At 43.3% G+C, this 17,836-nt stretch overlaps 1 protein-coding gene across 1 annotated transcript; it reads left to right on the plus strand.

Moving 5' to 3' along the window:
* Positions 1-651: 651 nt before the first annotated feature.
* LOC131737401 (uncharacterized) lies at positions 652-7,632 on the plus strand. Its single transcript, XM_059025956.1, has 3 exons — positions 652-2,029; positions 2,191-7,184; positions 7,348-7,632. Exons 2-3 carry the CDS (start codon positions 2,526-2,528, stop codon positions 7,471-7,473), a joined length of 4,785 nt encoding a protein of 1,594 aa, XP_058881939.1. The 5' UTR covers positions 652-2,029; positions 2,191-2,525; the 3' UTR covers positions 7,474-7,632.
* Positions 7,633-17,836: the final 10,204 nt, after the last annotated feature.

Genomic DNA, 17,836 nt, shown 5'->3' on the forward strand with positions numbered 1-17,836 from the left:
CTGGAGTCTCCTAACAGAAAAGCAGATTTCTAACTTAAAGTGAATTTAACTGGTCACATACAGAAAAAAAATGATTACTTTACAAGTGTATTTCTCTTGTTTCACAAATCCTTCCATTGCTTATTTTTCTGTGTACGATACCTTATCGAAATGCAGACCTTGTTGACAGTTTAGTTTGTTTGCATTCCGCAAAGGTAGTTTATCTGTATGGCACAAACTGATACAGTAAGAAATAAGTAGCTTAAAATGGCATTTGAATTGGTCATATATATATATATATATATATATATATATATATATATATATATATATATATATATATATATATATATATATGTATACATTTTTGTTTTACATTTTCCCTTTACACCTTTTTTATGGTATTTGTAAGTGGTTTTGGGGTGCAATATTGAGTTATCAATTTTATATATATCAGTCTTTATCTGGCTTTGAACTTGCTTTGCACTTATCACAAGAAACCAAAGTGCTTGGGCTGAACAAATTTGAATAAAGTGACAGTGACAAATTTGAATAGAGACAATGTGACCGTTCAAACCAGCCCATACACATATAGACAGAGAGAGGAGAGGCATAGGGCAGCAGTGTGGAGTAGTGGTTTGGGCTCTGGACTCTTGATCAGAGGGTGGGGGACACTGCTGTTGTACCCTTGAGCAAGGTACTTTACCTAGATTGCTCCAGTAAAAACCCAACTGTATAAATGGGTAATTGTATGTAAAAATAATGTGAAAAATTAAAAAAATAAGAATATATATTAAAAAAATCAGTTTTAGGGAGAAACTACAGCTGCACATCCCTAGTGCTCATTTCAAACCACAGCTTTTTTGTTGGAATAGTTACTGCAGTAAGCTTGGCAAATAATAATCTGAAAAGAAACCACAATACAGAATTTTAGGGTACCCACATAACAGTTAAGAAATGTAATATAAAAAATGCTCCTACAGCAGAAATGTGGGTTTCAAAGGTAACAACCTTCCTATATCTTTAAAACTCTACATGTACACCTTTAACAATACCCAGCCTAGATTTTGCTTTATAAGTGCTGCACCACAATGCAGATGAAATGGTAACAGAATATAATCCAGCTTCATTAAGGAAGCAGATCAACTGGCTCCATGCCTATTAATCTAACCTGTGATATGTCTGGCTGTGTGACAGGTTGACTGCTCATTTATTCTGTTTATAATAGCAAAGCTATGATAAATATCCCACGAAGTGCACATGTGTTAAAACATTCATAAACCAAAGCTTTTAATTTGAAAAGGGGGGAAACAATAAATTAAAGATTGTGACAATGTGTTTCTATTTATTTATTTATTTATTTATTTATTTATTTTTTACAAAAAATAGTTCAGTGTTTAGAGAACTTTAAAATGAATACATTAGGCATTTGCCTTTAAACAATTGTGGTAAGTTGTTGTCTAATTGATATCGGCTACCATAACATTCTGAAACAAATATTTAATTTGTACTGTACCTTAAAGCAGATTTATTGTAAAATGAAATTACTTTATAAAGCCAAAGCAAAGTGCATAGGATGATGTCCTAAACCTATTGATTTCAGTAGAAATTTTACAGTACATGAAAAAGATACCTCTTCAAAACCTCTAACCTTTTAATACAATTATTATAAAATTAACCTATACTAAAACTGTTGAAACCTAATCCTGTGATATGTCTGTATTGGTGTTTGAATATAAGACAATTATTGTAACATCCAGGTAGAGGAATACCTGTAAAGGACTGTGACAAAGAGAGAGTGAATTCTTGTTTTAGATCTCCCTTCCGACCGGTGACGGTGCTGGGGAGGAGGAGCAGATATCCCCAGGAGAGGTGGAAGCCGGCCATCTTGGAAGGGGGGCGGGTCCACGGTGCGCAACGTCACCAACCCAGACGGGGAGCGCTGTGGCAATCGCGCATTGGTCAACGGCGGTTGCCCGCGCTGCCCAATGGGAGCGGGACGGAGCGTACAAAAGGGGGCGTGGCCCGGAGTTCTGTTCCTTCTGGCAAGGTACTGCGTGAGAGACGGCGAGAGAGAGAGAGAGAGAGAGAGAGAGAGAGAGAGAGGAAGTAAACGGACGGAGTACAAATAACGAGGGGAAGGGAAATAAGAAGGAAGGTTGTGTTGCACAGAGGTTCCCTGTTAACCCCTTGTTTTATTGCACCCATTAGAGCACTAACGGGACGCTCCGGAGCGAGACGGGAGGAGCGCAAACCCGGAAGTGCTGCACTGGTTCCGCCCTGTGTACCTGGGGGAAAGGAGGAAGGACGGACTGTTGTTTTGTTTTGGTTTATTGACATTCTTCGTTGTTTTTTGGTTTTTCCAATTTCCCCCTGTTTGTTTTGCTTTGTGGTTGCCGGGTTACACATCGTTGTGTATCCCGGCTCCATTATTTTCTGTTGTGGCACAATAAAGCCGCGGATTATAACTAAAAGCCGGGACTGGTCTCTTTTATTCTTCCCACCACCCACTCAGCCATTCCTGTCACACGTGGTGTCATCGTGGGATGGACCCCACCACTTTATCCGCGATTCTGGAGGCGTTGGACAGCCGGAGGGAGGCTGAGGAACGGAGGAGGGAGGAGCGGTACACAGCCCTCATCGAAAGGGTCAGGATGGGGATGACGTCGGCGGCAACTGGCCCCGTGATGGTGGCCCCGAAGGCCCGGGCTCAGAAGATGACGGCGGAGGATGACCCCGAAGCCTACCTCGTAGCCTTCGAACGGCTGGCTACCACCGCAGCATGGCCCCGGGAGTACTGGGCAAGCCAACTTGGCCCCTGCTTGATGGGAGAAGCGCAAGCAGCATACCGGGCCATGACTGATGAAGACGCCAGCCAGTACGAGTTAGTGAAGCAGGCTATCCTCCGCCGCCTTAATATCACGGGGGAGACCCACCGAGTCCGCTTCCGGGAGTTCCAGCGACCAGCAAACACCCGGCCCAGGGTGGTGGCCCAACGATTGTGCGACCACATGGCGCAATGGCTGAACCCCAGCCAGAAAACTGGGATCCAGATGGGGGAAGCCATTGTAATGGAACAATTTTGCCATGTGGTCGGGGCGGAGACGCAAGCGTGGATACGCCGGCACAATCCCACCACTCTGGAACAGGCCGTGGCCCTGGCGGAGAATTTTGAGGACTCCCTCGTGTCCGCCCGCTCCACGTTGCTGGACTGCACCCCTCCCTCCTCTACCAAAGGACCACCACCGAACTTCGCTCCCGGACCACGACCCAGCAAATCACCAGTCCCGTCGGGTCATCCAGCCCCCTTACCGTGGAGGCAGAGGTTGGCCCCCAGCTGGGGTAGAATGGCTCCCCCTGCCCCGCTGACATACCAACAGCGGGACAGATACGTACCATCCTCACCCTCTGCCCCTCCAATCTGTTTCAGGTGCCAGCAGTCGGGACATATCGCGAGATACTGCCCGGCCGCTATGGAATGCGATGTGGCTGCGTGTCACCTGGCGTCTGAGACAGGTAAGAAATGGGGAAATGGTCGGGAGGGCCCGTGTATTGTTGATGTGGCGCTGGGGAATGTGAGTACCCACGCATTAGTGGACACAGGGTGTGAGCAAACTCTGATTCGAACAGCTCTCCTTGGCGGTATGTCGTGGCAGCCACAAGGCCAGGTGGCGATCTCCTGTATCCATGGGGATACGGCGACATACCCCACTCTAAAAGTATACTTATCGGTAGGTCCGATAAAGCGCCACCTAGTAGTGGGGGTGGCCGAGAAGTTACCACACCCAGTTATTCTGGGTCGAGACTGGCCGCAATATAAAGATTTACTAAAAGCATCGGCAGCCTCGACCACACGTGTAAACACGGCAGATTCCCGAGGAAAGGAAGTCATTGGCACCGTTTTTCCTTTCCACGCCGAACTGTTTTCTCCCCTTTTCCATCCTAGGAAAACACGTAAGGAGAGACGGAAGGAAAAGTGGGAGGGCGCATCGATGAGACACGGCTGGGGACTGGCGGGGGAAGGTTCTGATGGTCCCAAACGCCAATCGAAGGGAGTGGGGACACAGTGTGACCGGGCGGGCGAGGTTACTGGACCCTCGAGGGCAGAGACTGCTCCAGCCCCCGTCGATATCCCGGACGTGTGGGCCTCAAGCGCGGACCTAGTGTGGGAGCAAAACAACGACCCCACACTGGTGCACGCTTGGGAACAGGTCCGGTCTATCGAGGGTAAGGATGTTGATGGCATTGGGACGCTGGTATATCCTCATTTCGTTGTAGAGGGGCACTTGCTATATAGAGTAAACCCCGCCCCGGGCACAGGACAGCCTGTCAAACAGTTGATGGTTCCCCCGTCCTGTCGACCAGAGGTCATGAGGCTGGCGCATGACGTCCCCTTTGCAGGACATCTTGGTGTTGACAAGACGAGGGACAGGATACTGGCTCGATTTTATTGGGCAGGGCTCTACACCGAGGTGGCGAAATATGTAGCTACCTGCCCGGACTGTCAGAGAGTAGCGCCGGGTCGAGTGCGCCCCGCCCCTTTGGTCCCACTGCCCATTGTCTCCATTCCCTTTGAACGCGTTGCAATGGACATAGTTGGGCCAGTGCTGCCTTCTGATTCCGGGTACACACACATATTAGTGATGGTGGATTATGCGACGCGGTACCCGGAAGCAGTTCCGCTGCGGTCCACTAGTGCCACTGCAATTGCGAAAGAGTTAAGTCAGATTATGGCTAGAGTAGGGATCCCAAAAGAAATATTAACTGATCATGGAACGAACTTTTTATCGAAAACGCTACAGCAAGTGTATAAAATTCTAAAAATACGTCCCATCAGGACGTCGGTTTATCATCCCCAAACGGATGGACTGGTGGAACGTTTTAACCAAACTTTGAAGCAAATGTTGAGACGGTTTGTGAGTCAGGAGCAGAAACATTGGGCCACTCTTCTCCCTTATCTCCTCTTTGCAGTGAGAGAGGTGCCTCAGAGCTCAACGGGATTTTCCCCCTTTGAGCTGCTGTATGGCCGGCAGCCACGGGGCATCCTCGACCTGTTGAGAGAAGGTTGGGAAGAACACAAGGGCTCCTCTAAAAATGTAGTGCAGCATGTGCTCCTACTGCGTGATCGCCTTGATTTAATTGGTCGATTGGCTCAAGACAATCTTAGATCGGCTCAACGTCGGCAACAGCAGCATTACAATACTAATGCACGAATTCGAACTTTTCGGCCCGGAGATAAAGTGATGCTTCTTCTCCCGTCATTGGAGTCAAAACTGTGTGCTAAATGGCAGGGGCCATATGAGGTGATACGGGCTGTAGGATTAGTGAATTATGAAATTAGACAGCCTGATCGCCAGAATAAAACAGAAATTTATCACTTCAATTTATTAAAGCCCTGGAAGGCAAGGGAGGTCTTATTCATAGCCCCAGGCGAGATGGAGGATGACTTTGGACCCTGTATAGAGGCCCCTAGCCCCAGCCAGATTTCAATGGGGGGACAGTTACTTCCGGATCAGCAAGTAGAATTACGTAAGTTGATTGGGAAATTTGGGGATGTGTTTTCTGATGTGCCCGGCAGGACTAACCTTACCAAATATGCTGTTATTACTCCGCCAGGTGTCACTGTTCGGGAGAGGCCCTACCGGATCCCAGAAAGTCGGCGGAGTGGCGTCCAGAACGAGGTGAGGGCGATGCTTGAACTTGGGGTCATTGAGCCTTCCAGAAGTGAGTGGTGCAGTCCTATTGTTATCGTGGCCAAGAAGGACGGCACTAATCGCTTCTGTGTTGACTTTCGAAAGGTCAATGCTATCGCCAAGTTCGATGCCTACCCCATGCCTCGGATCGACGAACTCCTCGACCGACTGGGAACGGCCAGGTTTATCTCAACTCTGGACCTGACGAAGGGATATTGGCAGATCCCTTTGACTCGTGATTCATGTGAGAAAACTGCATTTTCAACTCCGGATGGTTTGTTCCATTTTAAAACCATGCCGTTTGGGCTACATGGTGCGCCCGCTGCCTTTCAGAGACTGATGGACGAGGTGTTACATCCCCATCGTGAGTATGCAGCAGCGTATATTGACGATGTGGTTATATATAGCTCCACCTGGAGAGAGCATGTAATTCGACTGGAAGCCGTCCTTCAGTCTCTAAGGGCTGCTGGGCTAACAGCTAACCTGAGGAAATGTGCGTTTGCTAAATTAGAAACACAGTATTTAGGATTTATCATGGGGAATGGACGGGTGAAACCCGTAGCCACCAAAGTCCAGGCTTTGGTGGATGCGGCTGTCCCCAAAACCAAATCCCAGGTGAGGTCACTATTGGGATTGGCTGGTTATTACCGCCGCTTTATCCCCGAGTATGCCACCGTGGTCAATCCTTTGGTAGACCTCACTAAGAAATGTGCACCAAATTTAATTAAGTGGTCAGAAGAGTGTCAGGGGGCGTTTGAGACCATTAAACAAAAACTGTGCCAGGCTCCTGCGCTAATAGCACCAGACTTTAGCAAGAGATTCCTCCTCCATACTGACGCGTCAGAGGTCGGTTTGGGGGCGGTCTTGTCCCAGAGAGTTAACGGGGTGGAGCACCCCATTCTGTATATCAGCAAAAAAATGCTTCCTCGGGAGCGCAACTATTCGGTTGTGGAGAAGGAGTGTTTAGCCATTAAATGGGCAACTCACTCCCTTAGATATTACTTGCTGGGACATTCATTTGATCTGGTCACGGACCACGCCCCACTCAGATGGTTAGGCACTATGAAGGATAGCAATGCTCGAATAACTCGGTGGTATTTGGCATTGCAGCCTTATATGTATCATATGGTGCATCGTGCTGGGAAAGATCACCAAAATGCGGATTATTTTTCCCGGGAGGGGGGAGTAATGGGAATGGTAGGTTTGGCCGAGTGTTCCTTCGGCTCCACTCTGAGCGGTGGGATATGTGACAAAGAGAGAGTGAATTCTTGTTTTAGATCTCCCTTCCGACCGGTGACGGTGCTGGGGAGGAGGAGCAGATATCCCCAGGAGAGGTGGAAGCCGGCCATCTTGGAAGGGGGGCGGGTCCACGGTGCGCAACGTCACCAACCCAGACGGGGAGCGCTGTGGCAATCGCGCATTGGTCAACGGCGGTTGCCCGCGCTGCCCAATGGGAGCGGGACGGAGCGTACAAAAGGGGGCGTGGCCCGGAGTTCTGTTCCTTCTGGCAAGGTACTGCGTGAGAGACGGCGAGAGAGAGAGAGAGAGAGAGAGAGAGAGAGAGAGAAAGGAAGTAAACGGACGGAGTACAAATAACGAGGGGAAGGGAAATAAGAAGGAAGGTTGTGTGGCACAGAGGTTCCCTGTTAACCCCTTGTTTTATTGCACCCATTAGAGCACTAACGGGACGCTCCGGAGCGAGACGGGAGGAGCGCAAACCCGGAAGTGCTGCACTGGTTCCGCCCTGTGTACCTGGGGGAAAGGAGGAAGGACGGACTGTTGTTTTGTTTTGGTTTATTGACATTCTTCGTTGTTTTTTGGTTTTTCCAATTTCCCCCTGTTTGTTTTGCTTTGTGGTTGCCGGGTTACACATCGTTGTGTATCCCGGCTCCATTATTTTCTGTTGTGGCACAATAAAGCCGCGGATTATAACTAAAAGCCGGGACTGGTCTCTTTTATTCTTCCCACCACCCACTCAGCCATTCCTGTCACAGACATAATTACAAATTACATTTTAATAGTTTTCTTTGTTCACTCTCCCTTCGCTTTTTTGAAAGGTCAGAATATTATACAATTTCTCCAGCAAGCCAAAAAACAGTGATAAAACAACACAGGCCTGCAAGCAAGATGGCAGCCAGTTAGATTGAGCAATACAGACAAAAGGATAGCAATTGGTTTTAGAGCAACATGATTGCACACCTCATAAAAAGGTAAGGGACGGCTAAAATACTAATAAAAAAAACAAAGTTAGTTATGAGCTGTAATGGACTCAAGTGCATTGCTAGCTCAAAACTAACGAGAGACATATTTGTGACCCGTATTGTTATTTTATATATTCTATGTTTCTTGTGGTATGCTGCTGTAGAAAACGCTGCACTCATACAGTAATCCGTTGCATATTCGACTGGTGGGACTAGAGTAAGGGCGGATATGTAAAACGTCAAATGAATGAATCCTGTCTTAAATACCATTATACACAGCTGTAACAATTGCTATATTCACACAATAATTGTTTTGAGATTCAGAGTTTATTTAGCTCCTCTAAATCCCTTGTTTAGAAAGATACAGGGTATTAATGCTTGTGACAAAGTAGCCATCTGCCATGTGGGTGCATGCATTCGCTGCTGAGTGACAGGCAGGAGATCGAGGCAGGAGACTGAAGTTGATACACCCTGCAGGCGAACAGGATTTATTTACATATCAACACACTGAACAGTTCATGTGACACTACCAGCAATGGCAGCTCACGGAGCATATAAGAACATAAGAAGAACATAAGAAAGTTTACAAACAAGAGGAGGCCATTTGGCCCATCTTGCTCGTTTGGTTGTTAGTAGCTTATTGATCCCAGAATCTCATCAAGCAGCTTCTTGAAGGATCCCAGGGTGTCAACTTCAACAACATTACTAGGGAATTGGTTCCAGACCCGCACAATTCTCTGTGTAAAATAGTGCCTCCTATTTTCTGTTCTGAATGCCCCTTTATTTTGCTCTCCAGTATCTAAGCCATTAATGTAGATTAGGAATAGCAGAGGACCTAATACTGATCCCTGTGGTACACCACTGATTACCTCGATCCATTTTGAGGTTTCTCCTCTAATCAGTACTTTCTGTTTTCTACATGTTAACCACTCCCTAATCCATGTGCATGCATTTCCTTGAATCTCTACTGCGTTCAGTTTGAGGATTAATCTTTTATGCGGGACTTTGTCAAAAGCTTTCTGGAAATCTAAATAAACCATGTCATATGCTTTGCAATTATCCATTGTCGATGTTGCATCCTCAAAAAAATCAAGCAGGTTAGTTAGACACGATCTCCCTTTCCTAAAACCATGCTGACTGTCTCCCAGGATACTGTTAACATATAGGTAATTTTCCATTTTGGATCTTATTATAGTTTCCATAAGATTACATATAATAGAAGTCAGGCTTATTGGTCTGTAGTTACCTGGTTCAGTTTTGTCTCCCTTTTTGTGGATCGCTATTACGTTTTCAATTCTCCAGTCTGTCGGTACAACCCCTGTGTCAAGAGACTGTTGCATGATCTTGGTTAGCGGTTTGTAAATAACGTCTTTCATTTCTTTGAGTACTATTGGGAGGCGATTTGTTTATTTCAAGAGCTCCTAGTCCATTTAACACTTCTGCCTCTGTTATGCTAAAGTTATTTAAAACTGGATAGGAACAGGTTGACATGTGGGGCATGTTGTCCGTATCCTCCTTTGTAAAAACTTGTGAAAAGTAATCATTTAATATATTTGCTATTTTTTTTCTTTGTCTATGATTTTGCCATTTGTATCTCTTAGACATTTAATCTCCTCTTTGAATGTTCTCTTGCTGTTAGGAAAGGAACACAGTGTGCAAAAACTTTGGTAGGATCTACAATATCTGTGTTAAACTAATCTCTGCTCAATAATAAACTACCGTTGCTGAAGAGATTGATCATGGCGGATAACCGGTTAGGGCGGATATGTGACCCGATAAGACACCGACACGATTTTGTTGTGTCAGTGTCGTATCAGTTTTGTGTGTGGCTGAAACTGACACCGAAGCAACACGATACCGATGGATTTTGCTTGTCGGCAGGTTTTCAAACATGTTTGAAAACCCGCAGACGAGCGACGACGAGACACTGACACTACGAAATCGTGTCGGTGTCTTATCGGGTCGGTCTAGTGTGAGGTGGCCTTTAGTCTTCAGGAGCTATAAACTGTTGTATGACGTAGCCTACTGTATAATGTAAAGGGCATATATGTGCGTATTTTTCTTCATCATAATTCAAGATAATTAAGTGGCAAATCCTGAAGACTCAAATTAATCCTTCACAGTTGCTTTTGTAACCAGGTGAAATGTTCCAGACAGTAAGAGAATACAAATGGATGCAATAAATACTGTATTTAAGTTAAAATATCAGTCTAAAAGCACATCATTTTTGCATATTTGTTATGCCATGAGTTAAATACAGTGATTGTCTCCTAACCTATCCACCGAGAACACCAGGTGTCTGCTATAGTCCGTAAGATATTAAGTTTTGCGCATGAGATAGCGTCTGGTGCGCCCGAGATAGTATTTTATTGATTTATTTCCACTATGTCCCTTTAGGGGATCTGTAGAAACCAATGATTTTTGTGTGATAAAATATTCTGACCCATATTATATAGTCTTACCTTCTTTCTTAAGCTGTTTTTGTTTGGCTGAGCATTTTACTTTGTTTGTGTAAACCGCTACTCGCTGCTGTAGAAACTGCTGCCTCATATGTCTGTGCAGGTTACGCTGCTATGCTTAGGAGAGAACTTGGTAAAGTCATCCCCATTTATATATTTTACTTACAAGATTTTTTTCAGGTAGTTGGCGATTCTCTCATTTTATTCCACTGAACGCAAAACATTACATTGTGAGGTTTATGTCAGTAAGTGTTTTTCTTGTATTTTCATTTTCTTGCTCACTTTAATAACATTTGTTTAAATCATTTTGTCATTGGTATGAAGCTCGTTTCCCCCCCGAATTGTCCATATTTTTGTTTTGAATGTAACCTATTATTGTACACTTTACAGTGCTTGTTTTAATTAGCGATAAACATGGTGTCTGTTGATATAAAGCAGCCCAGGCAGGCACTGCACACTGAAGACAGTGATGACGTAGGAAGGAGTCTAATATGAAACATATTAGTCACGTTCATACGTATGAACGTAACTAATACCAGGATTATATATATTGTTGAAGTCAAAGTTTACATACATAAATTTTATAATTTCTAGAAATTTCTCGAAAACAAATAGTTATCGGAAAAATCTTTTTTGTAGCAAAAGTTTTACTTTTGTGAATGAAGAAAAAAAAAGTTACAAGAAATAGATGTCTTCAATTTCAACAGTTTTTTTGCAAAACTCCAAAACTGCAAATTTAAAAGTATTCATACCCTGAAAAGGAAAATGAAATGAAAAGCCAGTTGAGGCACCTTTAGCAATAATAACCTCTTTTAAACGATTAGGATATGTGCCAATGAGCTTTTGGCATGATTCTTTCTCTCCACCACCCCCGACTCCTACCACTGCCAATGGGAGGAAGGGTGTCTCACCAATTGGGGAAAAAATTACATCAGACCCCGGGGTCCTGAGGCTCATTCAAGATGACAACAAGATCCCGACCCAGGTTCTGCCAACAATCAACAGGCATCATCCAGACAGTATTAGATTGGTCAAAGGCCATCTACCTGCAAGACTAAATAAAAACTATGCTGCATTCCCATGCCATAGAAGAGGTCCCCTTATCTTCACAGACACTGGGCCATTACTCAAGCAGGGAATTCAGGCCTATTCTAGGACCTCAGGAACCTGAATATTTTTATTCCATCAGAAAATTAAAGATGGTATCACTAGCCATTGTCATCAAGGCAATTCAACTAGGGGACTGGTTGATTTCTATAGATCTGAAGGGTGCCTACTTCCATCTTCCCATACACAAAGAATACAGAAGATATCTCTGGTTCTCCATCAAGAACAATCAATTCCAGTTCAAAGTGCTTCCTTTTGGGATCTCTACAGCCCACAGGGTATTCACCAAGGTAATGGTTGTGGTAACTGCACATGGGCATCCATGTTTACCCTTGCATAGACGACTGGCTGGTAAGGGCTCCCTCCAGAGAAAAAGCTTTGGAACACAGAGACAAGGCACTCCACTGTTTTCAGGATTTGGGCCTACTGGTCAACAAAGAGAAGTCGTCTGTAATCTTCATAGGAGCACCGTTCAATACAATCTCAGGAACCGCGTACCTGGCAGAGAACAAAACCGCCACAATTCGACACACGGCAAACCATTTCAAAATAGGAGGCAGACCAACAGCACATTCCTATTGGCAGTTTCTGGGACACATAGCAGCATCAGTCTTCCTAGTAAGAGACACGGCGCTACATATGAGAAACACGCAGAGGTGCTTCCTTTCTTCTTGGAACCCCACCCTTGCAAATATGTCAGACGCGGCTGCAAATAAATATAATGTAAATGTAGTTAGCTAGGAACTTGTAGATATTGTTAAGTTATTTAACAAGCAAATTATTTGTGAAATGTATGTTGTATTGAGTCGCTTAGCTAATAAAATGAATCTTTTTAAATCTATGATCACGATTTAAATATATGATTAGAAAGTACAGTGAAAAATCTTTTCAGTACATATCGATTGCTGGAATGAATGATCTATCAATTAATTAATTAATGAACTAGATAGGTAGCTGCAAAACTAGGAGATGATATAAGTGAGCAATACATTTCAAAATTATTATATATATTTTTTTTTTACAAAATACAGGGACACATGAAGAGACCCTAAAACTGATCCAGCTGCTTCCGGCAAACGATGTCCTCTTCATGGGGAAAAGATACGCTGCGAAGATGGGTTGGGAGTGACATTTGAAACTTGTATGTAGCCTGCACACTTTTATCATTTCCATTATATGTTTTTGCAGTGATTAATAAATTAGTGTAGAACCTTTAGCCATTTCGCAGTGATACTGAATATAAAGCAAAATATATTACCTAGTGGATTTAAAGTAAAATAGATATCATTTAAAATATTATTTAAAACAACAACAAAAAAAACTTAAATATTAGGCTACATTATTAAGTACATGTTCGTAAGATGTGGCAAAGTTTACATTTTATTAACCAATATCAAATTATCTCAAAGTTTAAAAATAACCATATACATGTAAAATGTTCTAAATACCTCTTGTTTGCTCGGTAGGGCACTAGCACGGCGAAGACGTCTCCTACTTGCCGAAGTCCTTGCCACAGTTCTTTGGAACAGGAAAATAGTGCAAATGCTACAACCATTCTTCCAAACTACAATCTGACAACAAAAGATTGCGTAGCTTCTTGCTTAGTAAAAGGTAAAGGCGCTGAATAATGATGCTGAAGGGCATCCCATTTAACGCTTTTAGCTCCACCCTACACTCTCGCTCACCCAAGTGCACACTCTGTGACGTCAGTAAAACGTCACGCAAAATGTCACGCAAAATGTACACTTGTCGAAGGGTGTAGGGTGCAAGGGAATGGTTTGCGACGCAGCCTAGGTTACCCAAAAATAGACCTATTTGCAACAGCAGAAAATGCCCAGCTGCCACTCTTTTGCTCCCATGTCCACCAGGATGCAGCAGTATCAACAGACGGTCTGTCCATTTCATGGTCTAACAACCTGATGTATGCATACCCGGCCCTACCACTAATCCCAGATGTACTCAGGAAGGTAAGAAGAGACAGGGACAGTTTAATATTAGTAGTGCCCTACTGGCCCAAGAGGTACTGGTTCTTGGAGATTCTACAACTGACCTAGGCAGGACCTGTGCATACCACTGAATCACGACCTGTTATCTCGGAATAGAGGGAGGATACTACACCACAATCCAGCACTTTTTCAACTTGCTGCTTGGAGATTGAATGGCAACAATTGAGCGATAGGGGGCTATCTGAACAAGTGGTAAATATCTTACTCGCTTCAAGAAAACCATCCACCTTTCAAACCTATACTGGTAAATGGATGGAGTTTGTTTCCTGGTGCAATTAAAAATCCTTGCACCATTCAAATGTTGCCCTCTCAGAATTTTTATTTTTCTTCATCCACCTATTCCATAGGGGTCTCTCCCTATCCTCTATTAAAGTACATGTTCCTGCAATCTCCAGTATTCTATCTGGTTGGGATAATCACCCTGTGGGCTCCCATTGGTTGGTTACCAGATTTGTTAAAGGAGTGAACCATTTTAAACCCCCAAGGAAACATGTTATTCCACAATGGAGTCTCAGTCTGGTACTTAGTAAGCTCTTAGGACCACCATTTGAGCCCATGGCAACTTGTGACATGAAGTACCTGACATGAAAAATGGCATTTTTGATGGCAGTGACATTGGCAAGAAGGGTAAGTGAGCTCCAGGCACTGGTTATTGACGCTCCATATTTTCAGTCTTTTAAGGACAGGAGTGTTTGCAAAATTAATCCCTAATTCTTACCAGAGGTGGTAACTGAATTCCATCTGGATCAAACCATAACATTTCCAGATTTCAACCCAAAACCTCATAAATCAAAAGAAGAAGGAAAACTCCATCTAACTGATGTCAGAAGAGCCCTAAACTTCTACATTCACAGGACCATCGGTAGCATACCATCAGGGCAACTTTTCATCTCCTTCAACTCGCCAGATAGCGGGAAACCTAAACAGACGATTTCTCGTTGGATAACATCATGCATTGAGTTCTGTTACAGTCTTGACAGCAATACAGTTCCAAGACCCATCAAAGCCCACTCAGTAAGGGGAGTGGCTACTACATGGGCAACATTAAAATCTGTTTCTATTCAGGACATCTGCAGGGCTGCTGCTTGGGCATCTTTCGATACTTTTATCAAACATTTTATCTGTGGTTTCTTCTACTAACATCTAACCTACCACCCTTTAGTCTACGAAGACTACATGTAATATGGTTTCTTCATAGGATGATGAACTCCTCCTATATCCCACCCTCCTGTCCCCCTTCTCTTTCCATTACTATCTTTTTTGTCGAAATTTGGACATGTGGGGGTTTTATGGAGGAGGAGCACGTACTTGGCGCCAATGAGGATTATAACAATGATCTATGGGAAAGAGATCTGGTTCTTTCCCCTGACCCAAGCAACATGGAGACCGGGAGATCACGTTGTGTGGAGTTCATCATCCTATGAAGAAACCATATTACAGGTAATCTTTGTCTTCCTGTGCTATTAGAGGAAAAACAGCCCAATAGAAGGATATTACCACCTCCATGCTTGACAGTAGGTATGGTGTTCTTTTCTTTGTACTCCTCACCAGACTTTCTACAAATGTAACGACTATCATTGTGACCAAATAGCTTGATTTTTGTTTCATCACTCCACTAAACATTTGACCAGAACTCATATCCATCATTCAAATGCCGTTTTGCAAACTTTAAGAGATTGTCCTTGTGACGTTTTACTAAGAGTGGCTTTTTCATTGGCCTGTGACCATTGAGACCTTCACCATGCAATACTTGACCTATGGTTGAAATGGAGACCCCATCCCACTTCCAGCCAATTCAGTTTGAATATCTTTGGCAGCCAATCTTGGATTGTTATTAACCTTCCTCACAATTCTTCTACTTTTTCTTGGTGAAAGAACCAGACCGAGGGAGTGTTGTGACAGTACCATGAGTCTTGTACTTCTTGATAACAGAAACAATAGTTGAAATTGGGATACTCAAATGCTTGGAAATCTTCTTGTATACTTCTCCAGCTTTATGATAATAAACAATTTTCTGCCTATGGTCTTCAGATAGCGCTTTACTTTTTCCCATATTAACTTATTGCTAATGACAGCAGTCATCCTATGCCTAACCCTTTTATACTCTCTAAGAATGTTCATCTACAATCCAGTATTTTATAGATTTTTCTAGAATTAGGTTCTGCATTATCATATTGAAATTTCTAGGACCTTGTAGACAATACTATTAAAGCATCAAAGGGTATGAATACTTTGGAATTAGCATTTTTGGAGTTTTGCAAAAAAAAAAAATTGCTGAAATAAATAACTAGACATCTATTTCTTGTAACTTTGAGATTATAAATTATAAATTTCCATTGGGGTATGTAAACTTTTTTTTTTTTTTTTTATAAAAATGTTATAGTCAGCAATTGATTTTACCCCGTTTTGCTCCCAATTTGAAATGGCCAATTGTATTTAGACTCAGCTCACCGCTACAACCCCCATGCTGCCTCGGGAGCGGCGAAGACGAACACATGCTGTCCTCTAAAACGTGTACCGTCAGCTGGCCGCTTCTTTTCACTCTGCAGGCCTGCCATGCAGCCAACCCAGAGCTACAGCATCAGAGGACAGCACAGCTCTCGGCAGCTTACAGGCAAGCTCGCAGGCGCCCGGCAAGTCTACCGGGGTCGCTGGTGCGCGGTGAGCCGAAGACAACCTGGACGACCTAACCCTCCCTCCCCCCGGGCGACACTCGGCCAATTATGCGCTGCCCCCGGGAACTCCCGTCCACGGTCGGCAGTGGAATAGCATGTACAGAAAAGACTATAGGGCGCTTCCTGCACTCCACGTCTTTACCGGGAGCCCCTGGGGTATGTAAACTTTTGATTACAATTGTGTGTGTGTGTGTGTGTGTGTGTGTACATATAGATAGATAGATAGATAGATATGTGGTGAGGGCTGTTATAATTATGGAGGCAAACCTGTAATTATGGAGGCAAACCTGTAAGAGACGCTACTGTAACTATTTATACTGGTTGCATGAACCAAAAGGTTGAGAATTTACAGCCCAATGCAACCAGCAGAGGTGGCATCTGAGCTGTGTCATATTTCTGGGTCATGTTCCTACATGGCAGGGTCAACCTCTTCTACAAGGGTTTGAGCTGCAGCCAGCTTGAATGGAGAAAGAGAGTGCACTTACTGCAGAGGGAGCTCTTGGCTCCTCCATTCCGTGCCTTTTGACTCCAAACCCTGTTGTCCTATCTGTTAATAATAGTCAATTTATCACTGTCAATAGTGACATCCACTAGAGCAAACATTTCTATTCTCAGCCACGTCCTGGGAGTTTCCTAGTCTAGCAATTTTAATTATAGCACATTTTTAATAATGCTTTGTCTTCATTAAATATCAACTACAGTATCAGTTTGGTGTTACAGAGGCTCACAAAGGAGTATTAAAAAAAAGCATACTTATCCTAAATTAGTGTACAATACTAATGCAGCCACATTGATGTTGTTTTATTAGATTTTTAAAATAGTTTGTGTTGTACTTTTAACGGTACTTGTGGTGCCTGTTGTTAAATGCACATTTATAAATGTTTTCTTTCAATATGTACCCATTTGATATACAATATAGTAAGAATTCTAATTCAAATAACTTTTATGTATGTGTATGTCAATAACTCCCCTATTTTACACTGCTCTTATGAAATGACATGACTTATTTATTAAGGTTAAAAATTATGCTAGAATTCCATTTTATGCTATTATGCCTATTTCATGTGTTCTTTTTCATCCTCAATGACATTTAACCTGTCCATAACAGTTTTTTTTTCTTAAATACATTTCAATTTTCAACACAAACTTAATTAGAGAAAGAGGACATTGTTTCTTTTTTTGCATCTCTCTGGTATGATCAGCATCTGCAGTATGCATTTAGATGAAGTGAAGTATTTAATTTAAAAGCTGGATACATTTCTGATTTAAGGTACTTCTGTACTTTGCAAGATGCTTTGATCTAAAATTGGCCAAGAAGACTTGTACAGAATCATTTTCATATGAGCTTTGAACGTAATGAAGGGGCTACAGCAGCTTTCCCTTTTATCCTGTCATACGTTTTCCCTTGGAAATGATGAGCATATGGCAACCACCCTCACTGGATTCTCGAACAACAGGAGGGACCTTATTCTGATTCCTACATCCTGTCATCAGTGAATCCCCTGGCATTTTCCCTTGCAAAGCTATAGACGTGATTCGCATTTGCCATACGGACGTAGCTTAATATAACGCCATTTTACTGCGGGAGCCCTCAATCAGTTAATTAAACATGATATAAATCACTCTGTGAATTTGTAAAGTAAGATTAATATGGCAAAGTCAGGGTAATAAAGTAGCTACGCCATTGTGAGAGTGTGAATCGTAGGATGTGAAGAT

Source organism: Acipenser ruthenus, chromosome 6, assembly GCF_902713425.1.
Source record: "Acipenser ruthenus chromosome 6, fAciRut3.2 maternal haplotype, whole genome shotgun sequence".
NCBI lineage: Eukaryota > Metazoa > Chordata > Actinopteri > Acipenseriformes > Acipenseridae > Acipenser > Acipenser ruthenus.